Source organism: Oxyura jamaicensis, chromosome 6 (genome assembly GCF_011077185.1).
Source record: "Oxyura jamaicensis isolate SHBP4307 breed ruddy duck chromosome 6, BPBGC_Ojam_1.0, whole genome shotgun sequence".
NCBI lineage: Eukaryota > Metazoa > Chordata > Aves > Anseriformes > Anatidae > Oxyura > Oxyura jamaicensis.
This window is the reverse complement of record NC_048898.1, coordinates 31862380-31887463: the sequence shown is the minus strand read 5'-3', so window position 1 is coordinate 31887463 and position 25084 is coordinate 31862380. Positions and strand designations below refer to the sequence as shown.

The window sequence follows — 25084 nt, the reverse complement described above, 5'->3', positions numbered from 1 at the left end:
GAAATTATTCAATGTCTGAGAATTTTGAGCTCATCTGGGGGTCTCTTCTGCTTTTCTACAGCACAGATTTAACACCTGCAAGGGAAGCAAAAGAGTCCTTAAGAGGCCTAATTTGTGCACTGAAGTGGAATTTAATCTTCAACTCAAATCTCTGTCTAGAGGTCAGAAGAAGACTGGGGATATTTGCATTGATTTCAGTGAGTGCTTATCCACATCTGAGAACTGAAGCTGTAATACTGTTATTAAAGCACAATTAACAGTTAAACCCTGTGACTCAGCAGAAGAATGCATTTGGGGACAAAGCGCTTGGACTTCATGTAGACAATAAAAGACCTCTGCTCTGAAAGGACTATGTGCAGGGTCTGGTTCCTGGTTGGTGTTCAGGATGGGTCTGAAACCTCCAGAGACCTTTCCGAGCTCAGGGTGGCTCTGGAGCCTTGCGGAGCAGAAAGAGGAACCCTATACTACCAGAGACCCCCACCTCTTTTTTTCACACCAACCGTGGAACCGGCTCAAGGTATCAAGGAAACTTTAAGTTGGATCATATATACTAAGTCTAGACCAATGCATTATGTATTAAGGTTCTCCAATAATTTAACTTATGTTGCTTGTAAACACACTGATGCAATCTTCTCTTACAGTTGACTTTGTAGTTTTTTTCCAAAAGTCAACAGAATTATCAGGTCACATCATTGCAATGACTTTGCAGGTTTGACTTTTGCAACAATGAAATGAAACAGACTTTTTAAAGTGTAAACTTTTATATCAAAAAAAATAGTTCACACAAAGTCGTAATCACATTTCATTAACAGTAAATATAACAAAATCACAATATACATATATAGCATGTATTTATTTATATGTTACTTTTTACTAACCATTAAATCTATGTAATAAAAATATATTACAACATTTGATATGTATTCACAAAGCACAAGCCATTGTAAACAGAATAGGCAGCACAGGCCCCTTATTCAAAAAGCTGAAGGATTAAAATTTAGTAATGTATTTCTTTAAACTAGAGGTGTTAGTACAACAGAATTTTATATATCTGTCTTTACATGAATGAATATGTATCTCTGAAATATATATTAAGAGACTATAGGAGTTTAGCTTACCAAGGACACTAAAGTCCTATGGTCCATTTTAACCATGGCACTCTTGAGTAATTTTTTCATTACAAGTTGGTCTGTGCATCATTCCATCCATTTATTAATATTGCCTTTTTTCCCCCATATAAATAGCCCCTACAATTACAACCTGTTGTTATACAAATAAAAGTAAAATGCAATAAATTATAATTTTATATTTATAATATAGTCAAAACATGCCCTATCTACAGCAGCTATTATTAATGTTATTTCAGAACTACCTTTCTTCAGACTGACTAGGTGCTTAGAAATAGGAAAACATCTATTTTTGTTATTTCAAAACAAAACAAAATGAAATTTAAATACACAGGCCATACATTTTTAAACATCTTATATAAATGGTCCTTACTCATCCAAGAAACACCACTGTCCTTATAGAAAGGATATGTATAACCAGCCCCTAACTTTCCTTTTAACTTTTTTTTTCTTTTCTTTTCTTTTCTTTTCTTTTCTTTTCTTTTCTTTTCTTTTTTTAAAGTAAGTAATCATCTAATAATCTAATATAGAGGAAAAGGTTTATATTCAACTGCATCTATAAGGACTGGTAATACATTACATTCCTGCAAGAATTCAGAAGGGAAAGATTGATGATTGCCAAATATATGGGATTTTTTTTTTTTTTAATTTTAAAATGATCTTAAGTAAATAAAAACAACATGAAAAAATCTAATGTTTAGAAAAATGTGTATAAAGGTAAATCAAGGCACCTTTTAGTTGTCTATTTCTATTTTCCAAGGCAATCTGTGATAATGATTTTTCAAATATGTTATGAGGGAAGCCCTATGGTTTCTGCTATAAATGACCCATCACATACTGTGGCTGATGCAGATAGCTTTATTTTACTTGAGTGTGGTTGGGCAAGATGGTACAGTATGGATAAGTTGTCCCCTGCCTTGTCACATTTGCTGTATGACCCTGAGGACACCACATATTTTACTGACATTGTTTTCTTAACAAAAGTAAAAAAAAGTCAAATGTCATTCAGCTCATGGGATGTATATATTTTTTTCCTCTGTAGCTCATTGATCACATTAGCGAATCAGGAGGAGCAGAAATTTGCTGTCTTTGCATAAGGATTTCATGGTCAGGGTTGCAATGTAAATCACTTTGAAATCCAACAGTTTTTTATTTGTTAATTTTGTTCAAGGACTCGAGACACCATAAGTTCAAAATGACTAAATAGGACTATCTATGGTGGTCAACAACGGGAAGGATATAGCCAAGTTTGTACACTAGGCCACATTGTATTTCCTTAAGTATCTCACTAGGATGCACTGGCATTTCATTTGAAAGCACTTGTTTTCTTCTTCCTTAGGAACTCTTGCTGGATCATATCCCAGGAGGATGGAGGCTCTCAATTTCTTTTTTTGCTGTTTCTGTGATTTTTTAAAAAAATGTTTGCTTCAGAGCTGTAATTTTATAACTACAGAGACTAGAAAACTGTTGCCCAGTATTCAGTAAGCTCCAAATGGAGATTCTTTTCCTAATATATCTTTGAAGAATATTAATCAGTTGAGTGGACTCATGCCTTTGGGTATATTGAAACCATGTGCAATAGTATTTCTTCAAGAAAAAAAAAATCATATTTTACAACACAATTACCACACATGCATGCTTTCATCCACCTGATACATTTGCTTCTCAACACACATTTCTGAAGTGCACTTTCAGTCTATAGGGCTAACCATCTTTGTTATAAATATAGACATATATGACAGTATCCTCTGTAGTTCATTAGATCAACATTATTTGCTTAAAAACCAACAATTCTAAATACATATTTACATGATACACACAATACACACCAGGGATACATATAAGAAGTAGACATTTTATAGACACTGCAGCAGCTCTTTTCTCTGTGTAAACTTTTATACCTCCCAACAAGGACAGCTGTCTTTTAAAGTGGGATGGTTTTCATAAAGAAACTTTATCCATCAAAGATTACAAGGTATACTTAGTGCTCTGAATTAAAGCATAAAAAGCAAATTTAAAAAATAAAAAAATAGATTTAAGGCTAAAATATTATTGTCTCACCTATTCAGGCTTGGGTAGCTTATGAAGATATAGTCCCTGATTCTACCAACATGGAAGCCTATGCTTAACAGTAACTATCCAGTGTCACCTGGTAAAGCAAACACCATAGGATCCATGAATCCGAGTTTTCTGTTCTGAATGCGATGTGCAGTAATATAGAGAGATCTTTTGGGCTAAATAAAAATGATCTGACATTAGTGTGAAGTCTCTGGTTTTGCTTATAAGGTTCATTTAATCATAAGAACATTTAGTGTGGGGAGAAGATAGTTCTGATATTAGTGAAAAGCAAGGAATTTCCAAAGAGTTGGTTCGGTGGCATTCACTGCACATGCAAAAATGAACAGGACAAGATGTTCTGAGACCCCAGAACCTTCTTTATTCAGTAGTAAGAGGAATGGAGAAACTATGAAAAATTTGGCAAACAAGACCAGAAAAACTTTCTATCTGCAAACTACATAAACCTCCCGAGCTTTAAGAATTATTCTGTCACTTAAAGCAAGGCTCATCCAGGTGTAGATGGTTTCTGGCCATCCAAAGTATGTGATGAGTTTCCATGTAGCCCAACTGAAAACCATTTAAGCCTTCCTAACCCAACAAGGACCCTCCTATAGAGGCTGTGCTGCTTGTGCTACTAGGCTTTAAGATAAGTTTTGGCTTTCTCTTTGGGGTAAGTGAACGGCTGAGAGTCCTGGAGAGTTCCTGTTGCGGAAGCAGGTCATTAGGAAAAGCCCACTGCAGCCAGAGCAACACATATCATTGCAACAGCAGTAAAGTAAGGATTAGATTTCCCAAACTTTCTGGCCCATTCACATCTGTTTCTGACCCAGTTTTGTAGCCTCTAAATTGTGCTGATGCAGCTGTTTTTGAAGTCAAGTCTAAGCTGGCTGTCCAAAATGATTTCAGAAAAAAAATAATTTTCCGGATGACTTTATTGTTGATGTGGACTAGGATTGTTTCCCAGCACTACTGCAGAACAGACATGTGTTTGCAAAACTGAGATGGTAAACTAAAGCAAAAAGCAGTGATGTGCCTCTTGGGAGGTGAATAAGATGACCTCCAGAGGTCCCTTCCACCCTCAGCTGCTCTGTGATGCTGTGATACACGAGGCTACTACTGCAGCAGTCCTCAGACTTCGTAAGGATTTGTCTGGGAGTTTTTATATGTTGATTATTTGACTTGATTAATTATTATTGACTTGATTATTATAACTTGATTATTTCATAATTAAAACTTTAGAGGTTATAAAAAGCATGGTTCAGAGCCACTGACAACATAGTTTTGTGGGCCTTTTATGTAAAGGGTAACAACAGGGATAGACCTTAGTTAGAGATGGATCATGTAGTTGCCTAGCATTGAAAGTGGGTACTTGCACTCGTGAGGAACTCAATAAATCCTGTTTACATCTTGCACTGTGCAAATACCTTTGAAAACACAGCTTTAAACATTTAAAAGACAGATCTATAAAACCTGGATATAATTATTTAATGGGACTGGGTTGTCAGTTGAAGCAATAAAATATTATGTTGATTTATGTCAGTAGTAAACATATCATTATTTCATAGTTTTGTCACATGTGATTACCAAATCTTCACATCAAAACTAGTTCAAAAACATAACATAATATGGGGTCCTAGTCAATAGTTATGGCTCTGAAATTGTATAAGTAACTGTAAAATGGACAGAGGGAATATGCAATATGACATAGTGAACTAAATTCTCTTAATTGTCTGCCAACATTCTGCCTGCCAAACTTACAAGATATGAAGAACATGTTAATTGAACATGCATGTGAGAAATAGATATTGCATATGGAATGCAGATACCAACAAACAGAAAACTGCATATTGCCTAAGCAGCTGCACAAGTTTTGCACATGCAGTTCCATATTTTGGGCACACATTGTAGCCATACTTTACAAACTTTTTCAAAAATATTTAAACAACAAATGGAAAATCCACCCTTCGCGCACACACTCACATTTGCATTCGACAAAAGAACAGTTCCGCCTCATGACCAGAGATAATAAAGTATTGTGCATTACATTTGCCATCATTATTGTAACTCACTCGAGTGAAAGTGTTGTATAGTACACATAATACTCAGCAGACACAGTTAGTCATATCTACATTCATCACTTAGACACACATTTTAGAAAAAAATGCAAGTTGCCTATAAGAATTCAGATGAATATCTAGCACTTAACGAGCCACAGTATCATATTTCTAGTATCTTATGAAATGTCATCAGGAAATGTTAGGGTATTACTTTTATTTTGTATATTGGGTCAGTTTATCAAGCACCAGCATGTACAACTCTTGCTTGCTTCAGATGGTAGAAATATGACAATGTGTCAGGGATCTGATGTAAGTAAAGGGAAATTATATTTATTCTCTGCTATAAGATTAATCCTAGAAGAAAGGCACCATGAAAGAAAGACAAATTTTTAAACATATACATGGGGAGAGATTTATTGCTCATGGTGACACATAAATCAACCAGTGACTGACTGTGATACACAGGCTTAATGAGACAAGTCCAATGCTATATTCTCCTCTACCTTTTACTTGCCATCCTAATGGTACTATAGTTTTTCTTCTGGGAAATTATTTTGCTCTATTTGAATAATGGATTGAATGCAAAATCCCTCTGGGGCTAGGTTTATCAACGTGCAAACCTCCCATTGACTTTGGCAGCAGCCCCATGTCTAAATTGACAACAGTTGTGGACTTTAACAATCAGCCTGTTTTAATTTCTTAACTACAAGTGGTCTTAGTAAAACATATAACATCCTGATACAAAGCATTTTATCTTTTTAAGCTGACTAATAATCAGTTATCCACTATCCTTTCAGAATACTGTCAAGCCATCAAAATGACTTGAATTTTGTAAGAAAAAAATATTGAACTGGGTGTTTTTACCTATTGTACCTGAGAAAATTATGTTAAGCCTAACAAGTCAAATGATTAAGATGAGGTAGACAATGTAATGTGACTAATGGGTAGCATACAGTGTTGGAAAAACCTACTTAGATTCCATGACTATAGTTGTGTATTTTTTTTACATTTATGCTGTAGTTTTATAACTAAACTGAATAGCTGAGATGAAGATTTTACTTACATGGTAGTTAGTTAATGATCTTCATTCTGTTATTTTTTTACACTTATAAAGCAGACAACAATGAGAGTTTATAAATTGCAGCTGCAGTATTGTGCCAGAGAGAGGGCTAAGGCAAGGTTCTTCACACTAGTGACTGAGGTATTACCCCAAATTTATTGACTTTGAGGTGAAACCTCTCACTGAGTTACCTATCTGGGTTCTTAATCAACGGTCAGATATTATAGCAGTGGATGTTTTTGCAAGGTATGAAGGAAAAATGTTGTCATAATATCCGTTGTATCAAAGGCAGATATTCATGGTGAAATTTGCAAAATGGAGTATGCTGAGGTTTGCAAAATAACTGATATTAATGATTTATCATAAATGAAACAGAATATACTAATTTAACTAATTAACCTTTTCTGTCAGGGCTTCTGCAGAGCTATAGATGCCATACAGTGCCTTTTGTTTGGAGAACACAAGATGTGGCAACTAAAATTAATTCAACGTTTTTAGTACTTGGGGCCCTATTTTATCAACATGGCCCTGACTTCTGTATTTACAGTTGGAATATGCAGGGATTGATGTTAATATAGCCAGCTATATCAGCTGTTATTTAAGATGCCATTGCATGCATGAAGCCTGCTTAACCGAGAATGTTCATAATCTGGGCATGTATTTACTGTTTTACCCTCACCAAAATAATAATAATAATAATAATAATAAAATTAAAAATGTAACTTATGGCCACTGGAGAGAAGCTTTCTTGACCTATAGAGCAAAAGCTAATTTCATTTCTTTCATTTCTGATGTTAATTTACCTTTATCTTTTGGAATTTAAGTCACTTGATGGAGACAAATGTGTGAAGAATTAAGGTCAGAATTGGTAGCAAGTCTTTTGCCAATCAAAGTATAAATGTGAAGCATTTGAAAGCAATAGTTCTTTACCTGAAAATAATGTTAAGAAGTTATGATGAGGACACTTTTTTTTTGGAGGCAAGTTGTTATATAAACTGATTATTCCTAAAATCATAGTGCTGACAACTGATTAATTATTGCTCTTGATTTTCTACATCTTAGTTAATAAGAAAACACTTAAACTGTATCATTTCATAGTGTTTTCTTTGAATTGAGAGAGAAATCACTGAAAATTACCAAAGAAAGTAATATGTCATTAGTCACTGGAAGATGGATTCAGCATCATGTCTACATGACAGTTATGAGGCCATCTATACACTGCAGTTTTGCTTACAATGAAATAAATGTTGTTTACAAAAATTAAGATACTGTGATAGCTTCTGAGGAAGTGTCACATAGGATTTTCCTGATCTTGAAAATTTTAGTGGTATATGGGTCTGTGTTAGCTGCAGGCTGAGCTGAATGCATGGTAAATATTAATAACATTAATAAGCAGAGCAACATCCCAGTGCTACAGAGATCCAAATTGAAACCTCTGAGATTTGCACTTGTTCAGATGTGGAATAATATTACTGTCTACACTTTCATGGTGGGGAGGATGTCTATTATTTTTGCTCTACTTACTTTGGAAATGATACTTTTAAACTCAGCTGTGGGGTCATCTTTCCTTCAAATAATATATATATATATGGGAATAAACCCTCATTAAATACATTTATTAATATATGGGGCAGAGGGACCAATTTTGCAGCTTTGGGGCAAAATCCATCTCTGTGTAGCTCAGATATACTAGAAAGTGGTTTGAAGGTAGGCAGGAATCATCCTGATTTTTTCATCCTATCTACCTTTTTTACTGTTCTGAAATTTAATGGGGAGGAAAATAATGGGTTTCTGTGACAGTTACTTAAATACAGCCAAATACAGCCTCCAGCGTACTGTAAAAGTGATTTTCTCTCCATTCAGTTCTACAGAATTTTTCAAATAATATGTATAAAAAGAGGCTGAAAACTATGCTGGGCACTGTATGAGTATCCAGGTAAAGATTTTGCTATTAAGCTTTTTTAAGAGCTTTCTATGGGGAACCTCCTGAAGCAACTAGTCTGTGGTTGTTTTAGGAAAGCCAGATTGGCAGCTCGATTGGAGAGAGCCTTACCTGCAGCCCATGAAAAACACCACACAGATGTCCCTGTGTGGCTTTTTTGAAATAATCTCATGATCACACCAGTCTGCTTCCTCTACTATTGTGAGCCCTTCCACAAAGGACCAGCTTTTCACCCTGTATGTATGTGTAACTGCTGATGAAAATCAATGGGAGATTTGTACCCGCGAAGCCTGCAGGACCATTTATCAATAGCACGCTTGTAGTTGGGGGCAGGAGGCACCAAGCAGCCTGCCTCCCTCAGGTGTTACAGGGGCTGTGGGAGGGACACGGGCTGGGCTTCAACCAGCCTCTGTGGCTGCCTCCTGAAACCTTGACAGCTGAAGATAGCTACTAGGGTTAGGCCAGTTACTTTTGTTTCCCATATATCATTCTATGGTTCTTGAAGATCCTGTACCAGGCTCCTCATTCATTCAGTTGCAATATATTCCGGTTGTGCGACTCACTCGTGAGGGCAGAGGAGTTGATGGAGCTTCTTTTGAGGATCTTGTTTATGATGTCCTTCCACGTCTTCTTGTACTGATTACGTAGCAAAGAATACACAAAAGGGTCTGAAACAACTTTGCTGTAAGCTAAGCACTTGGAAATGATTCCCCAGTGGGAATTGATGGGGACCACAGAGGACAATTCAACAAGTCTGTGGAAACAGGAAGGTTGAAAGAGTGAATATTCACATAAAATGGATAAGGTAACAGCACAGCTATAAACTAATGACACCCACCACTCATCCTTGCATTCCTCCCCCACCCAGTAGGGTATGAGGCAGACTTCAAAAGAGCCTATTTATTTATTATTGGAATACACCTTTAGAGACTAATAACTGAGTAGATGCTCTGATGTAGAGCTGGGTTTTGAACGCATCTGGCTCTCCAGGGTCACCGAGATATTTGATAAAGGGTCACTCCCCTCTCTTTCTAGAGAACGATAACTAGTCCCAATTATTATTTTTTTTCTCTCTCTCTAGTGGATACTGTGTTTGGTATCATACTATGAGGTATGCACATAAGTACTTTCCAGAAAACTTACTCATTGTGAAAAATGTCATTCAGCAACTGATCCTAAAATCATTTTGTATATAATATTTCCTCAACCATTATAGTTTCATTCCATTCTCTGTGCCAAAACTCACCCATATCGACAGTGTGTAATTTTCTCTGGTTACTCTATGGTTTTCAATCCTAGCAAGATCTTTTTTTTTTTAGAAATCAAAGTTTCTCAGTTGGTGTTCTTTTTTTCTTCCTTTTTTTTTTTTTTTTTTTTTTTTTTTTTTTTTTGCTAGTAGTGCATATCGTAAGATCATGTTTCTGGCAGCCGAATTTCATCACAGACTTCATCAAAACTCTAACGGATATGAAAGGAGTATAAACTTTCTCAGCATTATTTCCTGTTGACTTTCACACTTACTGCCACCTTTGAATCCATAATGCCCAGCAAATTTAACCACAACTATTATAAATATATCTGTGTAACCCAGCATCATTTTATACATTTTACTGCAAAAATATGTTTTGAACACTAGTTTGAGATCAAGGTACAGTTTTGTTGCTTGTTTTACTGGAATTCATATTCCCCTACCATTAGTTATCTAAAAATTCAACTTCTAGTCCAAATTCATAATTCTAGGTCCCCTTTGCAGTATCTGAGAAACCATCTTGCAGTGCTGACTAGCTTTCATTGAAAGTCCAGCTCCTAGAGAGAGAGTTGAAAAAATATTTATTAAGGAATGACATAATATACCTTAAACTTTAAAAGTGGTCTGTTTAAAGGCCAAACATATACTTTTGCTAAATTTAGCTAGGCAATTTTTTAAAATCATTGAGGAAGGGAGAAGAAATTTATATGCCCCTCACACCTTCTCTAGCACAGATAGTTCATTTTGTTCTGAGACCTCCAGTGTTTTTGACCAGGAAATATTGATAACTTCACAAAGTTTTCTTTTCCCTTGTCTTTAAGTAACACTGGAGGGCTGATGAGAAACTATTGACTTTTATAGGGGACAACAATTCTAAAGGGCACATGTGCTGCTGGAGAGCCCCATTATTCAATGGCAAATAAGATCTTTGCTGAAAACTATCTTCAGCAGCAGGTGCTCTTAAACCTGCCTGGAAAACACTTGCTAATGTTTCTTCAGACAAAGGACCATTTCCAGCGAACTTTCTGAAGTGTGATTCTTGCAGCAGCAATGCCAACAGTGTATTTCAAGCAGTTTAGAGATGAGGATTATTTTTTCCCCTCCCTCATTTTATTTGCATCCCATCAACTTTCCATATATTTTGTTGTTTAAAATAGCTATGGCAGATGGTGTGGTCCAGTTGTTTGAGCATGAAAGTGGCACTAAAGAGCTTGAATTTGTTGCATCACTGACTAGGAGCTTCTGTCTCCTCTCTCCATTCTGGTTTGTCTACACTGCAAATTCCCTGGCTAAAACACTGTTTCTTCTCAAGTATTTGTGCTGGGCTTAGCACTATGGGTCTGCAGCTAGTGATGGGGCTTTAGTCAGTGTTCTAATTCTGAGAACAGTTGTGTGTGCTGCATGCTAGCAATTTGGCCATTTTGTACTTTTCTCTGATTAAAAGTGGGGTTCATTTGTTCAGTGATGCTTTTAGGGGTGATGACATTACCCAATATAAACTTGCGTGTTTTGTTGTAGAAAAACAATGTGTATGAAAATAGCATCAGATGCACTCTGGGATATAAAGTCAGGCAAAACAATTTATAATTTAAGTGAACTTTGTAAAGCAAACCTTCCACTTCAGTATGTCAGTACTGTTCAAAACATCCCAATACTCAGTGGTGCTTAGTTAGGTACTGTTATAAGAACTACTTCTGCTCTTGTAAATTCTTACCTATAAGGACCTCTTCTTCATTTTGAAATGATTTCTGAGAACTTCTTTAGTATCCATTTGCATACATTTCAACGACATGTCATGGAAGCCTAAGCTATATTAAATGAATAATTTGATGGAAACATGACATAAGGACATAAACTGAAGTCAAGGTTTGACAATTCATTTTATACTCTCTTAATTTTACTGTCAAGTAATTAAATATCAGTCACTGATAACTATCAAGTTTAAAACAGAAGTATCATCCTGTCAAAAATAACATCTTTACATTAATGTGTCTGTTATCAAAGAACAAATTATTTTCAGATTCTTTATATGTTTTACTGAGATGAACAGCCATTCCAGAAATGTTCTGCAGCTAGTTATGGCTGAAAGAATTATGTATGTGAAAAGAGGAACTCTCAATTAACTACTGAGTTATTGGCTCACAGCCACATGAGACATTTGAGGTGACTAGACTATATGGTATGAAAATACTTAAGAACTGCTCTTGCCCCTCCACTGGTGCTGTTTGGCTCAGCTGATCACTGTAAGCTGCTCTGAGATACCAAACTGCCACCTGTACCATTTCTCTCTCCTTTTGTCTTGACTAACTAAATGCTGATCCTCCAGCCTCTCCTTGTAATTCCTGCCTGATGTCCTCCATACAAAGTAGGATCCAAATTCAGACATAATTTTCTTCTACTCAAGCTGCTGGGGGTCTGATCTGGTATATATTCACCTGTTTAACAAAATGTAGCTATGACACCCCTGTTAATATGATATAAAATGAGATTTGACTGTTTGGAAATTAATCATCTACTGGTTCATATTTACTTTGTAATCTACATTGAGCCATCCTTCTTCTTTCTGTTCCTCACATATTTGATGGCTTCTTCTTTGCATTTTGAATTTTACTGTGTTGAATTAAATCCTGTTGATTTACTTTGTCAAATGTTTTAAGGATGTGAATTTGATTAAGGTTAATTAAATTCAGAGGATGCCTCAAATGATTAAGGTATAACAAATTTGTGTCTGAGCCTCTGTCACTCAGTTCTATGAGTCGTTAGCAATCTCCATTTAAATATATCAAATAGGCGCTTGAGGGTTGTAAGCCTAGCTCTACTAATTGTGCCTTCAGTGACTGATCAATTAAAAAGCCTACTCTTTTATCAATAGAATCTTTAATATTTTCCCAAATTATTTCCTTAAGTGTCCTTGATATTTTTATATTTTGAGTTTTCTGCATGATATTTTTGATAGTATATTATATTTACAGATATATTTGAGCAGATAATGATATGACAAGGGGGAATGGTTTTAAACTAAAAAGGGAGAGTTAGATTAGATGTTAGGAAGAAATCCTTTATTATGATGGTGGTGAGGCACTGGCACATGTTGTCCAGAGAAACTGTGGATGCCCCATCCCTGGAGGTGTTCAAGGCCAGGCTGGATGGGGCTTTGGACAATCTGGTCTAGTGGGTGGCATCCCTGTCCGTGACAGGGGAATTGGAACTGGGTGGTCTGTCAGGTCCCTTTTAACCCAAGCTATTCTATGATATCTAGCAACAAATAAATGCAGACTGCCCCCAGCATATGCAATTCCATTTCATGTAGAAACAATTAAATGTCATTCATGCAAAGACTATCATATAACTTATTGGCTTTGAAAGGGTTTCATGAAACATCTCAGCCAGGAAGATATTTTCAGTGAAGGAGCATTAATATTTCAGTGCAACCTGTAAATTAAATTCTACAGCATTGTCTACATAATTCCCCAACTTGCTTTCATAAGCCACTCTTTTACTGTCTGATAATACCTGTACTTCAAAGCTATAAACCGTTTTGCTGTGATACTTTGTCAATATTTTAGTAATGTATTTCTGTAGAGCACTTGGTGTCAAGTGGCTATCCAATTATTTTATTTCACTTTCAGTAAACAAACAAGAATGTTACCTTGAAGTGTAAGACCTTGATCTCTTATGCAGTGGAATACACAATGAAAATGTTTTATCAACATGTGCAGTTAATCATTTTAGTAAAATATTTTGCTGAATGTGTATATGTCCAACTGGCTAGTATAATGGCAGCATTTCTCTTGCCTAAACTTGAGAAATTAACTGAGTTACAGAGAAAACTCTAAATAGGCCAGAGAGCCTCAAACAAGTTAAAATGGCTGGTTGTTCAGGAGTAAAACAAATCACACTTCATTTTGGAGCTGGTAGATGAACTGATCTTCTCACAAGAAATTAATTATTTTGGTCCACATTGGGGAAGTTAGATCAACTCTTTAAGTTTACATTTCTAACATTTATATTTGTTCCTAATTCTGTTTTTTTTGTTTTTCACAGAAGTCCCATAGTAACAGAATTTGACCGTAGTCATTTATTTTTGTGTTAATGGTATGAATAAGCCAAACATCAGTTTTAGTTCGAGTTTTATGCTTATTTTACTTTATTGCTTGGTAGACTGAATCTTATGTATCCTGTCTTGCTAGTGGAAAAAGCCTAGCCAGTTTTGCCTGATAAGTGGTGTATATATTACAACCAGGCAGCTTCTGTTAAAGAAGCAAAGTGACTTGTGGACTTTCAACTCTTGCAAACTGTTGTTCTTAGTCATTGCTGCTCCCCAGAGCTGTGGGAACCAGCTGGCAGCAGAGATGTGATGATAGGAAGCAGCATTGGCCAGCTTGTGCCAACAGATTTCTCATGCAGGAGGAAAATCTCTTTACCTCACGTCAGCTGTGGCTCTTGAGGGAGCCTACAAGGCCACTGCCTTCGAATATGTCAACCTAAGATTGCATAGGGAAAGCATGCATTTAATATGCATGAAGAAGAACATAACTCAGAACTCCTCTGTGGGTTTGCTTGTCTGTCTGTCCAAGCACGATCTGTATGCAGAGGGCAGTCAACCTGTGTAAAAAACACGGTTTGTTTATCCCCTGTTCCCCAGAGATTATACAAGAGAAATTCAATCCTCCTCCTTAACCTGAGGGCTTGGGACTGCAAACTTCTTTCTGATATTATTTCAGGATTTTTAATTTAGGGCCAATTTCCTCACACATAGACAGCACTTATTAAATCACATGAGCAAAGTTCTGTATTTGTCTGAAATGCCTGGAGTTGGACATTAATATTAGAAATGGGTATGACTTATTTTAATCTTTCTTATGAAAAAGCTCCTTAGAGAAAACAAGTTTTGAACAGTATTGTTCAATTGCATAATGAAAAATATAGTAAAAAGAAGAGATGTGTACTAGTAGCGTAAAAAGAAGAGATATGTACTAGTAGCATTCTTCCAAACCAAGCAACAAGCTCTGCCTATAAATATACAATACGGAGTAATACATCTGTCATACTGCTACTTTGGAACATGGAATCAAGAAGAATGGGGTTGTATAGATATACTACTTAAGGTCAGCCACTGAACTGATTAAAAGGGTATTTTCTTGGTAAAAGGGGTAGCTAACCTGACTTTCACCTTAATGTAATCTGAAAAACTCTGACCCAGAGAAGAATTTGTCTGACTGGGGCCATAGGCATGGATTCCTCGTTGACTCATGGGACTGCAGCAGACAGCTGGTGGTTTTTAGTGGGGAAGCAGAAAGATGTTGTTATAGTGAAACCTGGCGATTAGCTGTTTTGAGGCCTTAATTCGTAAAGTACTTCAGAGCATGTTTAAAGTGTTCTGTCAATTAGAGCCTGCTGTCTACGAGCAGCGCTGAACAATACACTTCATCAGTTATCTTCTGTTTGCTGCCTTGAAAAGTGATTGATTGCCTCTGTCTTGTGAAGTGCAAAACACTCTGGACATAGTCCAGAAAATAATACTTTCTTGCATAATTAAACTTCTTCTTCCCCTGACTTCTGCATTTCAGCCATACATAGGAAGCACAGGGAAGCACAGTAATGTGCATCCTTGAATACCCATTCATGCAGTGCAGTGTCCAGCAACGTCCCAGGGGGATTCAGGTAGCTAAACAGGGAATTCCCTGTAGCCTGTTGTGCAGTAATACCTTTAGATCAGTTAGAGATGAAAAGGCCAAGAAAGTGATAGCCCTTACTTCTTACATCCGACCATTGCACATGCCTTGTCCTTCATTGAAAAGCATCTTTGTGCATTTTGGACCTTATGTCTTACTTCTTGTAGTCACTGCCCATGGAAAAGCTATTAGTCCTTAATGGACTGAAGACTTGGGTGAACATTTAAGGGAGCCTTGTAAGGATTAAAACAGGTAAATTCTGGATTATTTTAATCCCTCTTCTGTATTTCGGGACTATGAGGACACTAGGATGACTCAGAACTAAGAGTAAGGGGGCACAAGGTGCCTGAATGCTGGGCTGAGACATGAAGAGCACAGAAATACTTCTGACAGCCCTGGCTCAAGCACTCGCTGTCACTCAGGACTGAGCTGCGAGCTATTCAATGACTGCGATGATTCTCATTAAGTTCAGAGACCCAATATAAAATTAAACTTAACTACTTGCAATGACAAATACTCTGATATCTCATAGCCTGAAAATTGAGGCTAAGTGCCCATTATTATTATAAATATTTTCATGCAATTTTAGTGCACAGAGCATGGAGTGTCTTCTTGCCACTACTAAGTAGAAGTGAAGAAAAATATTATCACAGTGCTATAAATGTATTTGTAACATTTTTACAAATTATTAGCACAAATAAATTAGCTATTATTATCATAAACATAAAATGACTGTGGTGTGCTGGTTTGCCTTTCTACAGAGACTACAACACCTTTTGTGAATTGTTTTGTTAGACATAGAAGATCAGGATACTATACTGAGGTGGCAAAATTGGTTTTGCTATGTGCCCACTTACACTGAGTCTTAATTCAGCTTTTTAAAGGATTGGGTTGTTTTACATTTATTGTTTTATGAGACTGAATTTGTCTGAAGTAAGCCCCAACAATTTCTGTCCAATAATGTCTAAATAGGTGATGTTTTAGAAATACTTTTTTCTTTCTCTGTTCTGCATAGCAGTATTTTAGTTTTTCCAGAGTCTTAATAATAAGCACAAGTTGTAAATTTATTTCTAATAACTTGATAACACTTCTCCAGATATACACCCTTTTTCATATTTTTGTTTCATAAGAGTGTTTCCCACAGGAGCCATTTCCAAAGACAAACTAGTAGATAAATAAGGACATCTGACCATAAATCACAAGAACTTTTTTAGCTGTAATCCAGGACAGCTTCGATATTTAATGTATATGACCAAGAACTTGGTCCATAAAAAACTATGGGTTGTCTATGAGCTGTGTTGTCACCTCAGCTGGATCTTGTTTGAGCAGGCTTTTACATCGTGACCTACTCAGACAAGTGTCTTATCCTGTGGATCACCCCGTTGGGCTACTGAGGTAATCTGAGGAATAGCAGAGTTATTGGTCTCAAAAAATAACTACATCTATGGGCCTCTGTGGACTGAACTCCTAAATTGCTCCCATGCAACCAACACATTGACTTGGCTGACCAAACAGGGTTTGGCCCACAGGTTGCAGCAGGATGAGATTGGATAAGTGCTATGATATTCTACATAATTTTGTTAGCTCAGTAAATACAGCCTCTGTAATAGGAGTGGAAATACTGCACAGAATTTTCATAGGAGACTAGAATCAATTTCTAGTTCAGAGTGCACTGCTTTTCCAACTTGAGTTCATCTCCACAGTATTTTTGACTGCATAGGTTTGCACTTACCTTGTGATAACATAAGGTGCAAAACAAAGTATAAAAGTACCGATAAAGGTACTTATTTTCTTTGTTGCTCGTTGCCTCCGTCTCTTTTGTTCTTCCAGACAACGCTCTCTTACACTGTGACATTCAACACAAACAAGAACATGAATCATAATATCAAGTAGCAGACTTTAATGGCTGTACTTCTGGAATGATTGAAATCAATCTTTCCAGTAAGTGCTTTCCAGCAAGTGCTGTATTCACATATATACAATAACATGTTTCTATAGGACAATACCTAGTATCAATCCTTTATATGATTTTACTCTTCAAAAATGATTATGGGGAAATGCATGGATATACATTTATATATATATAAACATTTACACACACCCCTTATATCTATTCATATATAGACAAGCTGGTGGAATTCAGCCTTGAATTCAGCTGCAACTCCTTTCTGAATTACTGTAAGCTGTGTTTAAAGACTGGAGTTTGTCTCATGATATTCAGAGATTTGGAAGATATCCAGAGTGGGGCATGCTACTTTCCTAGAAACAGCAATTCAAATGGCAATATCACAGATAGGAGAAACTGCCCAGTGTGATAAGCAACAAAACACAATAAAAATGTAACAGGAAAAACACCCTCTAAATGTTCAGCCCAACGTTGGAGCAATTGTTACATCCTTTGAACTGTGTGGCCATAAATCTTATGACAGATCCCGCATGGACTTAGTGCTTTGCAAAGCTGGGAATTAAACAACAAATCTGAAGAACTGTGATGTTCTGAGTCCACAGCTCAAACCACCTGCCTTGTTTCAGACCGAACGTACAAATTAGTCATGCCCTGCTTTTTCCTACCTGTGGCATTTTAGGACATTATCTTCTTGGTGGTGGTCACAACACCGTGCCAGAGAGCTGCAAAGCCCCTCAGGGTGCAGGCAGGGCAATGGGATCGTGGGGCACAGGTACCTTTGATCTAAGCCCACACTTCCACTGCAAGGATATCCATCTGAGATTAGTACATTGGCTTGCTGAGAGTGATAACATGAAAGTCCATCCTCTTCTACATATTTGGGCAACTTCTGTGCTGGCTGGGTGAATCTCAGGAATAGGAACAAACAACTGGTTGGCTGGGTGGGGATGGGAGGCACTGGTTGTGTCTGCAAGAGCCATCCTTACCTGAACTAATGCATCAGCTAGCACATTTCCTTTGGGGAAGGACAAAAATAAAGCCAGGCTGCATGCCAGAATCCCTCTCTAGGCACACAGTGGCACTACATGTCGGCTTATTGCACAGGTCTTGGGGCAAAGCAACCACATGTCTTGGGAGCAGCGAGCAGTCTGGCCCACGTGCTGCACGTTGGAACTGCGTGGGGTTGGTCTCCCTCTGCTTTTATTGTAAATTTGTAATTGATGACTCAGTGCCCAGTTCCACACACATATTTTAATAGTTATGGGGTTTATGACCATACCCTTACATTATGTGTTGTAACTAAATGTCTAATCATCATCTAAGCATGTGTTGTGTCCTGAGAATCTCCGTGTGCTTTGGTGCTCTCTGTGGCACGTAGTTGCTATGTTACCTTTCTATTGGGCTAAAGAAAAAAAAAAAAAAAAAAAAAAAAAATTGTTTCTTTTTATCCATTTTATTTATGGTCTTATCGAGCCCTCAGAGCAGTGTGGTAGCTGACAAAGTGATGGAAAAGTGAAAAAAATACTGGGGAAAAAGTTTGTTCATCTTGAAATAATGAATTTCCTTGCTCTTTAAGAATATGCCTAAGTAGAATTAAAACACATCTAAAAGTGTTACATGTTCTAAGTCTGAGTTATTTGCAGCTTGAAGTGACAGCTGAGAAGAAAAAAAAAAAAATCCACCTTTTCAAGGGAACCTATGCTATGATTTCAGTTCTGCAAGAGCTGGAGTATTTTTAGGTGCAAACAGCCAATCTGAGAGGTTCAATAGCTTCACTTAAGACCCGTGTTATTAGTTTCATGATATCCCAGGAACGTGGTGGTATGGAAAAAGAAATCTCCAAAGTAGGTTCAATTAGGGTGCTGTTAGGGTGGGGGTGAAGGGTGGGGAGGATATTTTTTGTTTCTAGCAGTTTTGCCAGTTATATCTCTCCACATTTTATTTGGCACATACAAAGCTGTCTTTGATTCCTGGAGCTCACGCATGATGTGGAAAGTCCTGAAGACTTCAACCATTTCCTTTTGTTCAGCCTTTCCAGATGTAGCTAATAAATACCTTCCTTTGTGATGTGGTATTTTATCTCAATCCTTCATACAGAGAATGTGCTCAGATGGGTATTTTGCTTTTGTACACTCTTGAGTGCAGTAAGATAAAAATATATACACAGGTTCCAGCAGTGACACTGTTAACAGAACTGGGTAGTTGACTTAGCTTTCATTTAAAGATTTTAATATCCTGGAAAATCTGAGCTATATCCCTTCAAAGGTTTGGTATTTTAAACAAACTTTATGAGATACTGGACCTTAAGATCTAGTATCTTTAAGAGCTGAATACACCAAAAATTTAGTATAGATAATTTGGGTTAAGAAATACATGAGTTTAGCACTTACATTAATTCTTGCCCAGGCCTCTCACTGTAACTCAGATATATCTGTTTTAGGAACAAAGTCGAGAGAAAGCAGTACCCAGTAAAAATGTCTGAGCTAACTTGAAAGGACATGTGCCCTAAACATTCACACGATTTTATGTGGTATTTAGAGGTTTCCTTTGTACTCGTCTCAAATGATCTTCAGAAGATCACTTGTGTCTTTCCAAATCACAGGTAATAAAGCCATCTGTCACAATGCCTGTCGCTAGACCCCCTTGCGGGTGGATTCTGAGTCACAGGGAGCAGAGAATTGTCCATACACATTTCTCAGCAGTGAAACTAGACCATGCAAAAAGCCAGAAATGTCAAGGTAGTTGAAACTGGGATTACAAACTTTATTCCCTCATGTGCAACCTCACAGCACCCGTGTCTATACTGTTAGGTTCTACAGCAAACACTAAGCATCCCTTTATATATACCACTTGTATAATTCAAATTATGTCTTTGTTAGAGTTTTACAGAAATCATTTTGTGAAAAGCGTTTGTGTAGATCTCACGCTCAGTAAGGCAATCCAAGGTTTGACTATCAGCTGCAGCAGCTGTCACCTCTTCAGGCAACACCACATGGCTTAAAATCAGCCATCATTCCTGCAGTCTAAAGAATAAGTTAAAACTAGCTTTTCTTAGAGAATAGCCTGGTGCAAGAGCTAAACAGCAGTTAGTAAACAGAGGTTACGCACAGCAAAGTGCCTGTATAACTCTGTCCTCTCCAAAGAAAGGAGATTTAACACCCACAGCCCCACTGAACCTGCCCTTCAGTGACATGATTATGAAATGCAGGAACACCCTCAAGTTAACTCAGACCAGAGAAAATGCAGAGGAGGAGAAATATTGCCCCTTTTCTGTGCAATCCAGCCATACTTGAAGCACTAAGTGTAACAATTGCTATTTCAAACAGCCCTGGTGGGTCTGCAGCTCTGCCCTGGGAGAGACCACTCAAAGCCTGTGCAGAAATCAGGACCGACTGAGGTATGGTTTAGCAACCAGACAGCACGTGGGGTAGAAGGCTGGTTTTTCCTCTGTGTGACTTGGTGGATAAGGGAAGATTTATATGTGTGTTTCTCAAAAGCATGATCAGGACTCACCCAAAGTCCTGCTCCGCAGTCTTGGTCAAGAGACAGATCAGACAGCTTCCCTGGCGAACTTTTAGCAAGTGTTTCTGTTCCTCTGGCACAGTGCTGGCCTGCCCTGATCCTTTCAGACTTATTTGCCTTGGGCTTAGGAATCCCCAAACTGTGACCTTATTTTGAGGACAGCCACATGTGCTCTCAGTCCTGCAGCTCAGCTCCCAGCTGGCTGAGGACGGAGGGAGCTGGTGTTTGCCTCCAGCCTGCAGAGCAAAGGACAGCGAGGGGGGGCAGGTGGGATGTCTGCTGTGGGGCTGCCCTCTTTATCTGCTTTTGGCTTCCTCGCTTCCAAGCAGATTTCTTCCCCCAGTATCAGACACCTCCCTGTGCTGGCAGCTGCTAGCACTTTGCTGAAACACATTTCTCTTCCCTTCAGCCTGTGACAGAGACAGTCTGAACTTTTAAGATTCGGTCTCTGACTGTCTCCCAAGTAGCTCACGCATCCCTCACAGCCACTCTGTCACTCTACATAGCCAAACCATTTTCTCCTTTTTTTTCCAGGCAAATCCATCAAACCCTTTCCTTTCCAATCACCCCCTCCAGCCACGCTCCTCCCCTAAGCCAAACCCTGAGCAAACCAGGCCCATTTCTCTCCAAGCTATGACCAGCGTCCCTACTTTCCCCTGCACAGAGCTCACCTGTTGGCTTTGCCACCCTGTCCCAGTCAGAGCTGGTTCTTAACCCATCTGCCCCAGCCCCTGGGAGCCTCTCAGCCCTAACCAGGATATTCTGATCCATCAGCCCCCATCCCTCTCCACCCTACCCCAGCTCTGCGGGTTCATTTCTCAAATCACCATTGCCAGGTGGATCACTCTGGCTGGTCCTCCTGCTCTGTCCTCAGCAGCCCGATCCTATGTCCTTCCAGCCGTGCCTGCTTCAGTCCTCTCCCTTTTATCCTCTCTTCTTCCCGTGAGCAGAACGACAGCACAATCACACTGCACTCTGACTCCTGTGTGCCAAGCACCTTCCCAGCTCCTTGCCAGGACCGCTTCCTGCCCAGCACCACCCCAGGGCTTCCACCCAGCAAGGATTTCTCTCTTGCAGCTTTAGAGCTCAGTTCTCCTTAACGAGCCAGGGAAGGCTCTCTCCCACCCTCCCTTCTCCAGTGAAATCTGCTTCCCTTCCAGATCCAGACACATCCTATTCATACAGGATTTATAGTTTGTGTATAATCTCTGATGTGACTCTTGCACAGCTTCCCAACACATTTTCACGTCTGTTTGGTGTTTGCCTTCAAGCCCATTATTCTCCCAGCCCCTGGAGACTTTTCTCCTAACTACACCCTTGCTTACGGACTCTCATTAGCAATGAACTTTATACATCCCTCACTTGTCATATTAACGTTGCTACTGAAGTCTCTCTCAGCTGCATTTAAATACAGGCATTCAAGCATACATATTTCGCAGATGCTATTCCCTTACGATTCTGCCTTCAGGGAAGATGAAGTTACGGAGGGCACAGCAATACGGACACAGCTGGGCACACAGTGCTCCAGCCTCCCTTCCCTTCCAGCTCTGAGCGGAGGGACATGTGTCCCCGCTCAGTGAGATCCAGCAGCATTTGGGGCTGACAGTGCCCAAACCCACAAATCTGTCAGTCACTAAATCCACCTCCTGAGACAAGGGGCAGTGATCTGACCATTGCCTCGAAGGGAAATGCATGCCCAGGTAAAACTGCCTGTTTCTTTGCTCTCCCTCTCAAAACAAGCTCCTAAAAATGACAGAGTTGTTTTCGCAACCCCAAAAATGAACACAAGTACAAAGAAACATGCAGAACAGAAACCAGCAAGGATGCTTGTTTTCTCCCCTCCCGATCCCCCGCTGTGATACTGATCAGACTGTACTTAACATAACACTGAACCCGGTCCTTGCTTCCTCTGCAGCAAACAGCCTCACCTGCTGCGCTCACGGGCACCTTACCTGGGATGGATGTCCACAAGCAGCACCAGGGTCTGCATAGTGATCACGTCAATCCGCTTACAGTGAAACCGTGCCACCTTCAGCACTTTTAGGTATGTGAAACACAGGACTATAAGGGAGAGGAGGAAGCTGAGGGTGTGAAAGACCCCAGTGAAAATCACAAACTGTGTCCTATCCTCTGGTCTCTTGTTGTACAGGGTGCAGGAGGCATAGAGGTGATGGAAACCCACCCAGGAGAGAGAAGCTGCCACTATTGGGAACGACACCGAGTGCAACCACGTGTAGCTCAGTATGAGAGCAGCATCTCTGTACCTCATTTTGGAGTGATAACTTAGAGGGAAGACCACAGCAATCCATCTGTCAATGCTCAAAGCTGCCATGCTCAGCATGGAGTTCGTGGTGAGGAAAGTCTCCAGGAAGCCCGCAATGTGGCAGATCTGATCTCCTCCTGGTTGACTCTTGTAAATGATCCCAGCCAAGGTCAGGGGCATGTTCGAAACGGTCATCAACAGGTTGCAGAAGGTGAGGTTGAGGATGAACAATCCCGGGACCTGCTTGCGGATGTCAGCGCTGTACAGGAAGCACATCAGCACCAGCACGTTGGCCAGCAGGGCCACGAGCATCAGCACCACCACCACGAAAGCCAGGATCACCTCCCAGATGCTCATGGTGCGTCCAGTCACAGGAGGGACATCTCCGAAACTGCGCCGCGCTGGCACCCGGGGACCATGGTGCGAGGCGCTCTCACCTCGCCCTCCTCCCCAGCCTGCTCGCACTCTTGCATGCCCTCCGTATTTTTAGAAGAGCTGCAGTTTTTTTCTCCAACCTCCCCCTCCTCGCTGCTCCTTTCCACGTCAACGCTCTCCGAGACGTGCACAAAAGCGCTGGGAATGCCCATCAAACTGTGAGGAGGGCTTAAAAAATATCAGCAGGACTGAACCACTGTCTCCACTCGGTCCATTTGAAGGCGAACAGGTTATTCTGAGAAACTGCTCTCCTGAGATCCCTAATTATCAGCCCAAAGCTTGCAAGCAATTCACCGAGTGAATTGTGCTCTCTTTCTCCCTTGCTTTCTCTCTCTCTCTTGCTCTTGCTCTGCCCTCCCCTCTCCTCCAACCCTCACTCCCTTCCAGGCTGAATGTAACCTGCTTTTTATGATCACAGATAAAAACCCCATTAATGGATTTAAGCATGCACACTGCTGGTGATTCGCAAACGTGATTATGTCATCCCCACTCCACAACCCCTCCCCTCTCCTTGCAATTGTGACTAGACTTTCCTCAAGAGAAATCCCATGCTTTCATTTAATTGATTTAGCCATTAATTTGCAAACAGGCATGTAACCGAATTCCTGCACTCTGCTGTGTTTCCTGCATTTCAGTGCATCACTTTCACAGTTGCTGCCTGCTCTCTGCTAGGGCAGGGGCTTTCTTTTCCCTTCATTAGCCAGGTCCAAAAAGATGGGAAAATGGATGTACTCTGCTACTCCTCTGGAGCTGTCATTAGGCTACCGGAACAGTTTTACAGCTCCAGTTTAGCACTTTGCCATCCTCTGTCTCCAACCACGATGCGTAGGAGGAAAATGATTGCTTTCCCTCCTCCTTGGAAAGCAAGGCAACTGAAACCCCACATGCTACAGTGACTTGCCCGAGGTCATGGTGCAGAGACAACAAGGTGCTGCCGGTCTCACCCCACAGCCACGCTTTCCCCCCTTGCCCAGCCTGGGTTTCCCCCAGTCAAATCCTCCTTCCTGCAGGGTGAGCGCCGCAACCACAAAGGGGCTTGGCAAAAGCAAACAGGGCTACGTCTGCACTGCATTTAATTACATGTTAAAATTAAGTTTGTTTTAAAGGAAAGAGTGGGAATGGTTCTCTGATTGCCTTTGCTGTCCCTTTAAAAGAGTTTTACCCAGGAATGCTAAAAGGTTGCAAGCGACTGGGACAGCTTTCTCATCAAGGCAGCCAAGCCTTAATCCCTGTACAATGAGGAGGGAAAAGATACCCCGCAGCACACTTATTGTGGCTCAGTAAGTGCCTCGGCACGTGTGCGAGAACTAGATGCCTAGGCGGATTTTTCCCCAGCGCTTGCAGCACTTGCCAGTGCTGTGCACGCTCGATGTACAGCAGCTATGCCTTGCAGACACTCGGGCTCAGTAGTGGAGCTGTCACTGTGCACGGTGTCAGTGCTCTGCACCTGGCAGGAAGGCCCTTTTGCTTCAGCTCTTTCTGCTGTGGTTATTTCTTCTTAAATGAGGCTTTAGAAGGCTGAGAGTGAAAGGAATTCACTTTGTAAGTCAGAAGGCTGTCATTAGAGACATCAAATAAAGTGCCTGGTCCTGAGACATTGATCAAAACCCACATGAGAAAACCCTGTAGGTGTCTGCTTCTTCAGATAAGAGGGCTCTGTACCCTCCTAGGAGAGGTATGCTAAGGAGACCAGAGAGAAAGTGCAGAACTATCTCACTGCAGTGCAGCCCCAGAAAATGGGAGTTTCTTTGCTGGGTAGGAAGGAGAAGTCTTGGCTGAAAAAGGTGCCC

At 39.7% G+C, this 25084-nt stretch overlaps 1 protein-coding gene across 1 annotated transcript; it reads right to left on the bottom strand.

The window, feature by feature from the left end:
• Positions 1-1626: 1626 nt before the first annotated feature.
• On the bottom strand, positions 1627-23755 carry GPR26 (G protein-coupled receptor 26). The gene is made up of 3 exons (XM_035330415.1): positions 22549-23755; positions 16901-17014; positions 1627-8998 (listed from the first exon to the last, which is right to left on the bottom strand). Exons 1-3 carry the CDS (start codon positions 23214-23216, stop codon positions 8767-8769), a joined length of 1014 nt encoding a protein of 337 aa, XP_035186306.1. The 5' UTR covers positions 23217-23755; the 3' UTR covers positions 1627-8766.
• Between the last annotated feature and the right edge of the window lie 1329 nt (positions 23756-25084).